The sequence below is a fragment of the Cyanistes caeruleus genome, chromosome 5 (assembly GCF_971803275.1).
Source record: "Cyanistes caeruleus chromosome 5, bCyaCae1.hap1.1, whole genome shotgun sequence".
In the NCBI taxonomy this organism is placed as follows: domain Eukaryota; kingdom Metazoa; phylum Chordata; class Aves; order Passeriformes; family Paridae; genus Cyanistes; species Cyanistes caeruleus.
The window spans coordinates 70744794-70756689 of record NC_141705.1 but is presented as its reverse complement, the minus strand read 5'-3'; the positions used below and the strand labels follow the sequence as shown (position 1 = coordinate 70756689).

Here is an 11896-nt window from a genome sequence, read left to right as displayed (position 1 = left end):
CTAATTTTAATCCACAGTAATCTACAGACAATCCTTTATTATCTAAAAAAGCTGATACCGTCAAGGTGGAAGCGGGCTGAAGTAGGAAGAGTTAGGTTTCTTCAAAGCTCTTGTTTCCAGCAGGATTGGAGAGCCTTTACCTTTTGTAACAGGAAGGTTTTAAATTTGTAATGCTGACCTTGCAACTGGAACTTGGTCGCTCCATTGTTGCACTTGGAGCAGCCAGATGACCTCAAAGGAGAAGTGCGTTGTTCTGACTTCTGTGGAAGCAGTGGCTGCAAATACCATCAGGAAGTGCTGGACTGGCAGGACATTGGATGGATGCTCTTAGGCCACAGAGCTGGAAATATCAGCTGTAGCCACATGGTAAGTCCATTTATGTAATTCCTAACCTGTTCCTCACACGATCTGTGCTCCTCTATTCCGTATCAGCTTGGTGAGGAGGGAGATGAGACTGTTGGGGGAAAGAAACCACTTATATTTAAAGCAGAGAAACTGTTCCATTAAAAATGGTGAAGATAAACCTGTGAGGCTACCAAAGAAATCTTTCTTTGTCTTCCAGTTAATAACTTCAAATGGATAACAAATCTATGCTGTATAATCTGCTTTGAATGGATTTCCTTTGGAACGTGTGCTTCTTCCTGAATGACAGAACTGCAATATTTTCACACTTGCAGTTTCACCCTCAAATGGCCACAGGAAATGCAGCAGCTTCTGTTTTCTGTTGCTTCTGTTTGTTAATGCTTCAAGGTGTTGCTCTGTATTTGTACCCAGCTGTCATGACCTTAGAAAGAGAATGTTGTAAAGATAGGAGTAAAAAAGCCAGAGAGCTCCTCCTTGCAGCAGACACGGGCAGCATTGGATCCTAATTGTTTTTGCAAGGCATCCTGATGGGGAGAGGCAGATGTCAAGAATGGCAACTTCAGCAGGTGTGTGGCTGCTTTGTAGCTTGGGCTGGATTCAGGAAGGGCAGTGTTCCAGAGAGCAAAGTCAAGAGTTTGAAACAAGTAAGTGTGAGGTGCCCAGAAAGGCAGGGCCCACACTGCTCATGTGTGTCAGGGGAAGGTGAGAATCAGGCCCATCTGCTCCTAGAAATGCAGGTTCCAGCTTTAGCAGCCAAAGGCTATGCAAATAAATGGCTTCTATGTATTGGAGAGCATAGAGCATGAAGTTAGTGTTTCATGCAGGTGTTTGAAGGCAATGTGGGATTCCAGAGCTTAGTGTTTGAATTGCAACTTGAATTTCCTTCTTTGCTGTTATTTAGACTGCTCTGAAGTAGTCATGAGAAGCAAAAATGAAAGGCAATGTTGTTTGATGGGGACTGTGGTAGGGCTTTCTTGCCAGATTTGAAATGGCTTGAATTGATTAAAATCTCCAGGTGAGGGGAAGGTTGTATCCATTCCTCTCTCTTATTAAAGCAAATTTTCCAAGAGGGATGTAAAATTGCAGTTGAGGGTTGGGGTGGTTTTTTCTTTTTTCCCTTCTTTCATGTGCAACCTAACAACTCCAATTTCGCAGGCCTATTTAACATTTGATCCCTAAAAGTCAGTCCTTTGCTTTGTATTTTGGGCACTTGTTCATCTTGGGGAATTTGTCATCTTCTCAGGGCATTGAAGGTCAACCAAATGCTGCAGGTTTCATTCTTCCTTTCATATGGTCTATGTCCTGGGGTTTGACTCTTAAGCAGAGCTATTTTTTTATTTTGCAGCCTAGCAGTTGTACGGTGGGGCTGTGTGCAGGTGAATTCACTTGAGAACGATGGGTAAATCAGCTCCTGGGAAGATGTGCACTGCCTGGCCCCGATGCTTCAGCATGCTTGAGGTCAGCTTGGCTGTCTCTGACTGTCTAATAATAATGCAGAATGATAGAATTAAGTATTCATTGTAATTGGTGATCAATAAGATTTGTTTTCAGCTAAATCTGCGTGCTAGTTTCTAAAGCACTCCAGTCTGTTTCATCAATGACCTTTGTGGTTTTAGCTTAAGCTTTCCAGTTTCTGCTGTTGTTATTTTCTGCCCTGTCGCTGGGAGAGGAAGGGATGATGGCTGGAGGTTTGGCAGTCAGCGAGGGCCTGGCCACCACTGCAGTTCTGTACACTCAGCCTTGGAGATGTGATCAGGAATGTGCTGTTAGTTGCCAGTTTTGTATTGCAAAGACTGAGCATGCTGCCATCACTGTGTTTGATGAGTGAGTTTTCATTGGTTTGGTCCAACTCCAAAGCAGCCTTAATTTGAAGGTGGAATTCTTTGTGGATGAGGCTGTGAAGAATATGGTGTTTATACTCCCATCCTACGGGCAGTACGGTAGAACAGCTCCTAACTGATTTGGTAATAAAGACCTAGTTTTTCTTCACTAAACCTGCCCTAGCCAAATTCATCAGCTGGTGATAGCTATCTCTGGAGTGGAAAACCTTTATTGAGTTGATTGACAATTTAATATACTTTGTCAAGCTGTGTTGTTTAGTTTCTGTTGATCCAGAGACACCTGAGGCTCCTTTTGCTTCCTAAGGGATTAAAGTAGCAAGCACTTAGAATGAGATATTGGGAAGATGGGTGCAGGAGACTTTGTAATTTACTATGGAAAAATGTAATAATGATGATGAATATTTCAGGTGGAAATGATAGCATTTCACTATATACTATGTGAAATGCTTTTATGTGTTTTTTTTCATTTCTCTTTTATTTTTTAATCCTGGATAAATTAAATGAGGCTTTTGGGGAAAGCATGAGCTGGAATTTCTATTGAGGTTGATAACCTCTGATTCTGCTCTCGTTTGTCTGTCTGCTGGAACTTGTAGCAAACTAGCTATGTCCAAGTTTAATTGTGTAATAATTATTTTTCAAATTGAGCCCTTCTCACTTGGTGCTGATGTATTTGGGGGAGGAAGGGGAATGGAGAGTAAAGAGCTCCTTTCATGAATACAATTGAAATTTCATCTTGCTGATTTGAGCCTTTCCAAGATTCAAGTGAGCATTGGATCAGGTTGGAACTGAGGGGATGACTCATGACTCTGGCATAAAAACTACATTGCATTCCACATATTAGGAGTTTTCTGTTGCCCACAAGAAAGTTCAGGAAAAAAAGACAAAAAGAGAAATGGGTTTCAAATTTCCTGTGCTATTTTCAGTTGACTCCTCTTTCTGGAGATGCCTTAGCAAGTGTAGGACATCTGAAAAACTTGGAACTGCAACTTTCTTGTTGAGGCTCTGATGAACATTGCTTCTGTCATCAAGTTCTTGTGATCATACTTTGAACTTAGCTGAGTAATGTTGGTATCAGCAGACTCTACTAAAGCCATGCCTTCCTAATTAATAATGCATTCTTAATAAAAAAAAAAAAAATCTATTTCTTCATGTATTTAATTACCTAGTGAGTGTAAGACTGAATGAAGTTAATACCGTGCAGATTTCAAGCAAAACGCTGCTTTTTAATGTGCTTCAGTATAGGCTATGCACAAGTCAATAGACATGATTTTTAAGCTTCAGTTACCTTTCATTACCCTGTGTGTATTCAAATTCAGATTGATGAATGCTGAACCAAAAGCAGACATCATAGAGCTAATTGAAGTTCTTTAAATTCAGAGGCAAACTATTTTCATAGCTTTGTTTTGAGGGTGGGTTGCTTTTGATGTTTGGGGGTTTTTTTGGCTAAGGCAATGGCAAACATTTATTTATCCAGCTCCCTCCCCATTTTCCACCATCGTTGTTGCCAGTGATGCCTGCAGTGCTCAGTGGTCAATGACCCTCAGCCAGGGTGAGCTGCAGGAGCCTTACAGACGGGCCTGTTCTTTCTCCCAGTGCTAGAACAAGTGCAACAGCACAGTGCCATTTTGCTAAAAGCTAATATTTTTCCCAGCAGCTTCTTCTCCAGGCAGAATGAAATGCTTTCTTCAAGAGCAACCACATCTTTTCTCTGCCTGAAAGGTTGTGTTTGTTTGGGGTTTTTTCTCTTGCCTTAGGTGAGTGATAAAAAAAAAAATGAAGAGGAAAGCCCAAGGAAATGCCAAAAGTACCACCTGGTAGTAATTTTGTGTGAGTGTCTCCATTTACACCTCAAACTTGCTCTTGGAGAACTTGGAGCTGCATTTAAAATGTATTTTGGTAGGTGGTCTGCTGCTGACTATCTGCATTTCTTCTTCCATTTCTTTTCTGTGCTTGTTTGGTATTGCTGCTGAATGTCCCCAAAGAGTAAAGTGGTGTGGAAGAGTTGAGGAAGCAGCTTTTGAAATTCTAAAGCTGATGTGTAGGTTTTGTTCCTCTTGGATTTTTAAAAGCAGGTATGTCATCCAAGTTAACTTTCTTCAGCAAGTAACAAGATTGTCGTCCTTCCACTGATGCTCTGTATTTTAACAGAGGTATTTGATGGTGCTGGAAAGGAGCAAGATGCAGAATGAGTTTGAGAGAAGTGATTTAAAGTGGGAGCACAGATGGTTGATTCCTAAAAATCAAAAAACGGATGTTTTGTTTTGTAGGAAAATGAAATCTAATCCTATTTGAGGGTCAACAGGATAAATACAAAGAACTAAATACAGATGTAGATACATATATACATATATGCGTATATATATATATATATATATATAAACCCCCCCCCCAGAGATCTATGAAGAAGGACTGATTGGTGCCATAGCCCAGGCAGCCTGTGGATCTAATTGCCTGCCTGAATTCAGCCCTTGCCTGGATGCCAGGGGAGACTTCCCTGGATTTGTCTCCAGACAGCTTTCCAGGGATGATCCTGCTCCTTTCCTGGTGCCCCAGAGTGCTGCAAGCCCCCCGTCCTGGGGCCATGGTGATGCCTGCCGGGGCCTTTAGGGTCCCCCCTAAAGTGCAGACAGGATTTGACTGCAAGCTTCCTTGGAAGGTGGAGGCAGGTGAATATTGGCCACCTTCTTCTTTCCCGCTGCCCTCCGCCCTCTTGCAAAGCCTGCTGGGGCACTCGGGCTCTCCATTGCAGGCAGTCTGGAGCTGCCATGCAAAGCCATCTCTCAAGGAGTCCCCAGGTCTCAGGTGCAACCTCAAGAAAATGACACAGCAACGTGTAGAAAACGTGAACTTTATTCACTTGACTACTTCTAAAATCTACAATCCAACGTTACTAGAAGACTATGGGGTAAGAATCTTAAGGCTAAGAAACTTCAATGCTTCAACTGTTTAGAACTGAACACTAAGGGAAAGGTCAACTTCTTGGGGGAAACGTGGTGGGGAATCGAACAACAACAGGGGTGTGGCTAACTTGTAAGGTGGGGAACGTCGCAGTGCCTGGGCTGGGCACTGGTCACCCGTTCCCCGTAAGGTTCTTTAGATGGAGCGCGACGCTGGAGGTCAGAGCTGTGGGGAGGTGCGGAGTCTCCTGTCACTGCCCTCTTTTGCCGCCGTCTTGGTGGTTGGCCTCCTCGGCTGAGAGCTGTAGCGAAGGTGCAGCCGCATCAGGTCACGGTTTTGCCTGAGCAGCTGCATCAACTTGGTGGGACAGCCGAGTCTTCGATGGCGGCGGGGCCCCGCACGGCCCGAAGGGCTCTGGAGATTCCGCTGCAAGGCAAAGCACAGGGATCCCCATGGAAGAGGCAGAGAGGCAGAGCGGGGCCGGCACCTGTGGGGCTGCCTTTGGCCTGGGAGACAGAGACTCGGGCTGAGTTGGGCTGGGCTGGCCCGGGGAAGAGGCTGCAGCAGGCAGAGCTCTGGCCGCCTCTGCTTGGTGCTGTCCATGGGGCTCAGCCCCTGGGCTGCATTCCCCAGCCAGGAGCTCAGGCCCCTTCTGCCGCAGGGCATTGGCCAAAGGGTGCCCAAGAGGCCCTCAAGGTCTGCCCCATCCCACCTGCCCCTGACCCCCCACCCCCTGCCTCACCTCTCCCCAGCGTCTCTGAAATCTTCTTCCAAGGGCCCATCCCATGGCCATTCCTATGAGGAGCACGTCAATGAGCAGGAGTGTCCTGGATGCCCACCAGAGGAGCGCAGAGTCCTTCTCCTCCAAGTCGAAATCCTCCGGAACCAGAGGAGAGGCACCCGTGCTCCTCTCGGGTTTGCTCACAGGGTCGAGGGGATGGGCCAAGAGCAGCAGCACGTAAAGCTGCAGCAGCGCGGAGGAGCCGTGAGCAGCCATAGTGCTCTGCCAGCAGCACCGAGGCTCTGGGCGTCTCTCTGCGAGCAGCTGTGCCTGGGCTCTGGGGCGCAGCAACAGCTGGGGACAGTTGCCAGCCAGCGTGCCGTCCCCAGAGGCTGTGATGTCACAGAAGCACAGAACGCCCTGGCTGCAGAGAGCCCTGAGAGAATGTTGAGTCCAAGCTGGGAGCCATGGCGGCAAGCATGGCCAGCAGAGCGGGGCCCGAGCGCTGCGGCCTGGCTTGCCTTGCACCCGTGCCACAATGATGACTCCAGCAGCCCCTGTCAGGCCATTGCAGTATCTGATGGCCCACGCTGGGCACAAGTTCTTCCCAATGGCCAGCGTAAACCTCCCTTGGCCCAGCTTCCAAGCCTTGTTGGCATCTGCTCTCTCTTGTCCTTGCCCACCTGGCTGGCGCTGCCGTGTTGCTCGCTGGCCTGTCTGTGGGAGAAGAGGCTGTGCCAATGAGTGCTGCTCAACTTGGAGGCCATTCAAAGGAGGATTTGATTGTGCCTGCTGTGGGAAGAAGGAATATGCGTGCACATGGCCACTGCCCATAGGTTTTACCCCAGATTTTCATGAGCAGCTGTCCTAGTGAAAGTCAAGTCTGTTTTAGTGAGTATTTGAGGGCTTCCAGAACACAGTGCCATCTCAGGGGAATTCTGCTGGTTGAGTTCTACTGAGGCTTTGAGATGAGTTGCAAATCCTGAAAATGTTCTCCTTGCCCAGGTAGTAATTTCACAGTTTAGACTGTGGGGATATTGACTGCTCAATGTTGAGGACCTCATGTAACTTTCAGCACCAGAAATTTTCAACCTCCAGTGATTGTCCTTGAGACAAAACCATTTGAAATCTTTTTTTCTGTGGACAGGAATTGCTTCGGTGTTACTTCACATCATCCATTAAAAATTTGATGCCTGGAACAAGTCCCGAGTGCTGTGTGATTTCCTTGGTCGTGTTCCTTGGAATGGCTTCCCCCCCATTTTGTGAAGCTGGCCCCAGAAAGGTCATAGATGGGTGAGAAGTTCTGAAAGGCCAAGTGGTGCAGATCTTTGCCTCCTGTTTCGAGGTCTGTGGTGAGCTGTGAGTCAAAGAGCTGATTTGAAGTGATGGTGAAAACACAGTTGAACCTTTTTGCAGCAGGATGGATGGATAGAAGCAAAGCACAGCACGACTGGCAGCAGCAAATGAATTAAAATGCATCCCTGGAATATGTTTCTTGGATTGTTCTTCTAGTATTGTGGTAGTAATTCTGATGTCTGAGTAGTGAACAAGCAACAAGTAGTGAACACGTGATTTGTAGTCAATTTTCTATTTCTTATGTAGTGGAGAGTATGGATGCTAGCTTTGGAGCAGGCTGCAGAGAGCTGCAGAAACTGCAGGCCCCATGGCCTATCAGTCCTGCCCGAGAAGCTAGCCTGGGATTTCATAGGAGGATTTCAAAACAATCCTCACAGACAGAAAACAGCTGCCAGGTGCTGTTTGTCTGTCCTCTTGTTTTCCTTGCAGGAGAAAGACAGGGGGGTGGTGAGCCCCGCTGACCAATGATGGTGATGTAGCACTTTACTAAGCAATAAGAGTTTCCTTTCTGTACTTTCCACGTATCTGTCTATTAGACAAGCCTAGAGTAATAAAGTAGAGAAGATTCTCCTGTTGTGACTCCCTTGAGAGTCCGTGTCGTTCTTTCCCACCGTTCCCAATCAGAACGACAGAAGAGATTTTTAAGAATTGTGTTTTTCTCTCCTGGTTGAGGAATGTGTTCTTCACGGGCTGAATCTTCATATCACTTGGTTTTTGTAGAAGAGCAGTTTCAGCAGCAGATGATTCTCCTTGCCCTCCTTTTCATGTTTCTTGTCTGTATTATTGCCTGGCAGGTTAACCTTTTCAAATTGCGTGCTGCAAAACATTGCTACTAAGGATAGTTGGTGTCCAAACAGGTTCTTTTCTCGCTTGGATTTCAACTATTGAAAGATGAAAGGTTTCTAATGAAGCTACAGAATTGCATATCACTGGGACCTTGACTTCTTCCCTGCTTGGATCTAGATAAAGAGATTCTTGCCAATTGAACTGCTGACATATTATGTAGAGATCAGGAGTGGCCACCACAAGTGGTACTGAATTCTTGGAAATGTGGTGATTTTTGTTAGAAATGATTTTAGCTTCGACAGTGCAAGCTTATCATATCCATCTGCATTTGTGTTCTATTAATCATGGGGTTTTGTATTAAGCATGGGCTTCAGTTTGCTGTCTTTTTGTCACTTCTTCAAATACCAGTTTTCTACACCTGCTGGCTTGTTCCTTCTGACTTCAAATGGTATCTCTTGGGCACATAACTTCATCTTATTGTGAACAGCGCAAAGAACATGTTTTGGTCTGTCTTGATTTGATGGAGTGATTGCTGTGGAAGGACTGGGAGGTTTTGTGGTTTAAGGTGAAAGAAGTTCAGCAGCCTTGGCAAGTAAGTGTGCCAGTTTACAAGGTGAATCTACAGAAACCCCCGTGCTTCAGCTGCAATGTACAATCTCTGAGGCTGCTGCTGTCGGGGTGCCTTTGTTCTGTTGGTTTGGGAACCCATATTCTACACAGCATCATTTGTCAGAACTCCATTTCACTTGTACAGTCCCTCTGTTTTCCCACTTCTGAATGATGGTTTTCTCTGTGCCTTTAACATGGGGAATTCTGGGTGATAAAAATAATACATATTCCATAATGTTTTTCGTTTCCTCTTGGAGTTTTTTCTAGTTTTCAAATAATTACCTTTTGTTTCTAGCTGGGGGCAAAATGCATTTGCAGTTTCAGTGGGTTTTTTCCCAATTTCTAATCTTACTTGGGCACTAGATAAGGGAGAAAAATGCCCTAGTTTCATGGAAAAGATTCTGTGTTATTCCATGCCTTGAAATGAATTAAAATACGGTTCTATTGCTCTCTGTTTCATTTCTTCACTTCATTTGGTAGAGTTTAGAAATCTCTTGCCATGAACTAGGTAGTGCAGAGTGCCTGCCTTGCTGTGTTGAACTCCTGGGTGAGCATGCCAGGCTTAGTTTAGAGATTTGCTTATAAACATCCCTTATTCCTTGTGAAATCTATCATTTGGTTTGTTTGTAGTTGTGTTAGAGGATAAAGAGGAGGGGGATCAGCCTGGAAAATTTGTCATCTGAACTGAATTTGTACCCTTTAGGCCATCAGTGACTGCTCCTTAGCTTTCTCAAGGCATGAAGGACACTGGGAGTTCCTCCCAGACTCTTCTTTTGGGACAGCAGTCCTTTCTCTTTGGCTCCATGAGATGCTCTGCACAGGAGTGCTTGAGCTCTGAAGGGCAGGGGCATTCCATGAGGGTGAATAATAAAGAACTGCTGTAGCCTGAACTGTTTCCAACTTAACCCAGCAGAAGGAATTGTTTCCCAGTTCTGAGTCTAATGGTGCTGCTGACAAATTTTGCAGTTTCAGAGCAGCAGTGCAAGATGTGCAAGGGGCTTGTGTGGAGGGAGAGCAGAAGCTTGTAACACTGGACCTTTGTCCCGTGGGCAGCTGTGCGATTTTAAGCGGGAATGTTCCGGAGGGGTGTGGAATTGAAGAAATGTTTGGAAGATTTGTAGGTTTGTTGCTGTAGGTGTGAAGGGTGGGGACAAGTCTTGTCCAGTGGCGGAGCAATGATTAGGTAAGGTACTGGGAGAGGCTCTGAGGATGGTGTTGCTGTTGCATGTGATTTTTCTGGAGGCCAGCTGATGCACACAAGATTTGTTATGACTACCAGGATTACAACTAAACAGAATGCAGTCATTTTTCTTGTAATTTAGTGCAGCATCTTTTGATCCGTGATGAGCTGAAGGCTCAGTGTAGAAGGCTGAAAGGAAATGGCATGCTCTCAAGAGATTTTGGTCTTTGCGGCTTCATGAAGGTGGATAGGACATAATTCCTTCGCTCATTGGAGCTGCAGAGTTTAGTTTGATCTCCTCTGTTTCTAAGCCGTGCTAAAAGGTGTTCCTTCCCTCAATTTTGATGGCAGCAGAGAGTCAGCTAATGAATGTGGATCTAGGTAAGGTTTGTGGAACAAAATCAAACACAATTGTCTGAAAAGCTGTTAGACATGCCTACAGTCAGTGTCAACAGAGAAGGAAGAGGTTAAAATTCCATCTTAATTTTAGAGCTCTTCCTCTCTTCTGCCTGCTTTTCCCATAGTGCATATGGAACCAGCATAGTTCATTTGATCCCTACCCCTGAGTGCAGCAGCTCACCTGCTTTCTGCTGCCCGCCTTTGCTTTCTTGTCAGATGGAAACACTGAAATAGAAAAGGTGATGTGACTTAATTGACTTCATTCAAATGCCTTGGCAATTGAATTTCAGTCTCTTGGCTGGATACTCAGCATCTCTAAGTGCAGAATCCTCCCTGGCACCGTATATCCTTGCCTTGTCCCTGCCACCACCACTCAAATATTTTCCTTTCATTGTAAAGTGAGTGAGATTTTACTCGGGTGGAATTCTGCAGTGTTAGGGAATGAAGGCTTTTTCCTTCCTCATTTTTTTATGATGAATTTCTTTTTTATTCTATTCACACCTTCTGAGTGAGCCTTTCATAAGGGCTTCTGTATTTCACAGAGGTACACCTATTTGGGTCTGAAGACTTTGATACAATTGTAATCACTTGAAAATGGAACCTGTTCGATTTGTATGGAAGGCAGCCATTCTCCCTGTTCCAAACTTCCTAAAATAGTTTATCCACGTTGAAAAAAAAAATACCTCTTGGAGATAGTGGAGACAGTGCATGATGGTGATTCCAGGGATGGAGAAGAAGGACCATCACCTTCCTCACACCGTCAAACTTAAGACTAAGGTCTGCAGTTCTAATTTTAATCCACAGTAATCTACAGACAATCCTTTATTATCTAAAAAAGCTGATACCGTTCAAGTTGGAAGCAAGCTGAAGTTGGAAGAGTTAGGTTTCTTCAAAGCTCTTGTTTCCAGCAGGATTGGAGAGTCTTTACCTTTTGTGACAGGAAGGTTTTAAATTTGTAATGCTGACCTTGCAACTGGAACTTGGTCGCTCCATTGTTGCACTTGGAGCAGCCAGATGACCTCAAAGGAGAAGTGCATTGTTCTAACTTGTGTGGAAGCAGTGGCTGCAAATACCATCAGGAAGTGCTGGACTGGCAGGACATTAGATGGATGCTCTTAGGCCACAGAGCTGGAAATATCAGCTGTAGCCACATGGTAAGTCCATTTATGTAATTCCTAACCTGTTCCTCACACGATCTGTGCTCCTCTATTCCGTATCAGCTTGGTGAGGAGGGAGATGAGACTGTTGGGGGAAAGAAACCACTTATATTTAAAGCAGAGAAACTGTTCCATTAAAAATGGTGAAGATAAACCTGTGAGGCTACCAAAGAAATCTTTCTTTGTCTTCCAGTTAATAACTTCAAATGGATAACAAATCTATGCTGTATAATCTGCTTTGAATGGATTTCCTTTGGAACGTGTGCTTCTTCCTGAATGACAGAACTGCAATATTTTCACACTTGCAGTTTCACCCTCAAATGGCCACAGGAAATGCAGCAGCTTCTGTTTTCTGTTGCTTCTGTTTGTTAATGCTTCAAGGTGTTGCTCTGTATTTGTACCCAGCTGTCATGACCTTAGAAAGAGAATGTTGTAAAGATAGGAGTAAAAAAGCCAGAGAGCTCCTCCTTGCAGCAGACACGGGCAGCATTGGATCCTAATTGTTTTTGCAAGGCATCCTGATGGGGAGAGGCAGATGTCAAGAATGGCAACTTCAGCAGGTGTGTGGCTGCTTTGTAGCTTGGGC

The 11896-nt window shown here is 45.0% G+C and overlaps 1 protein-coding gene across 1 annotated transcript; it reads right to left on the bottom strand.

Moving 5' to 3' along the window:
* Window positions 1-5321: 5321 nt before the first annotated feature.
* Window positions 5322-10827, bottom strand: LOC147653234 (uncharacterized). Its single transcript, XM_086890447.1, has 2 exons — window positions 5845-10827; window positions 5322-5528 (listed from the first exon to the last, which is right to left on the bottom strand). Exons 1-2 carry the CDS (start codon window positions 6655-6657, stop codon window positions 5322-5324), a joined length of 1020 nt encoding a protein of 339 aa, XP_086746573.1. The 5' UTR covers window positions 6658-10827.
* Window positions 10828-11896: the final 1069 nt, after the last annotated feature.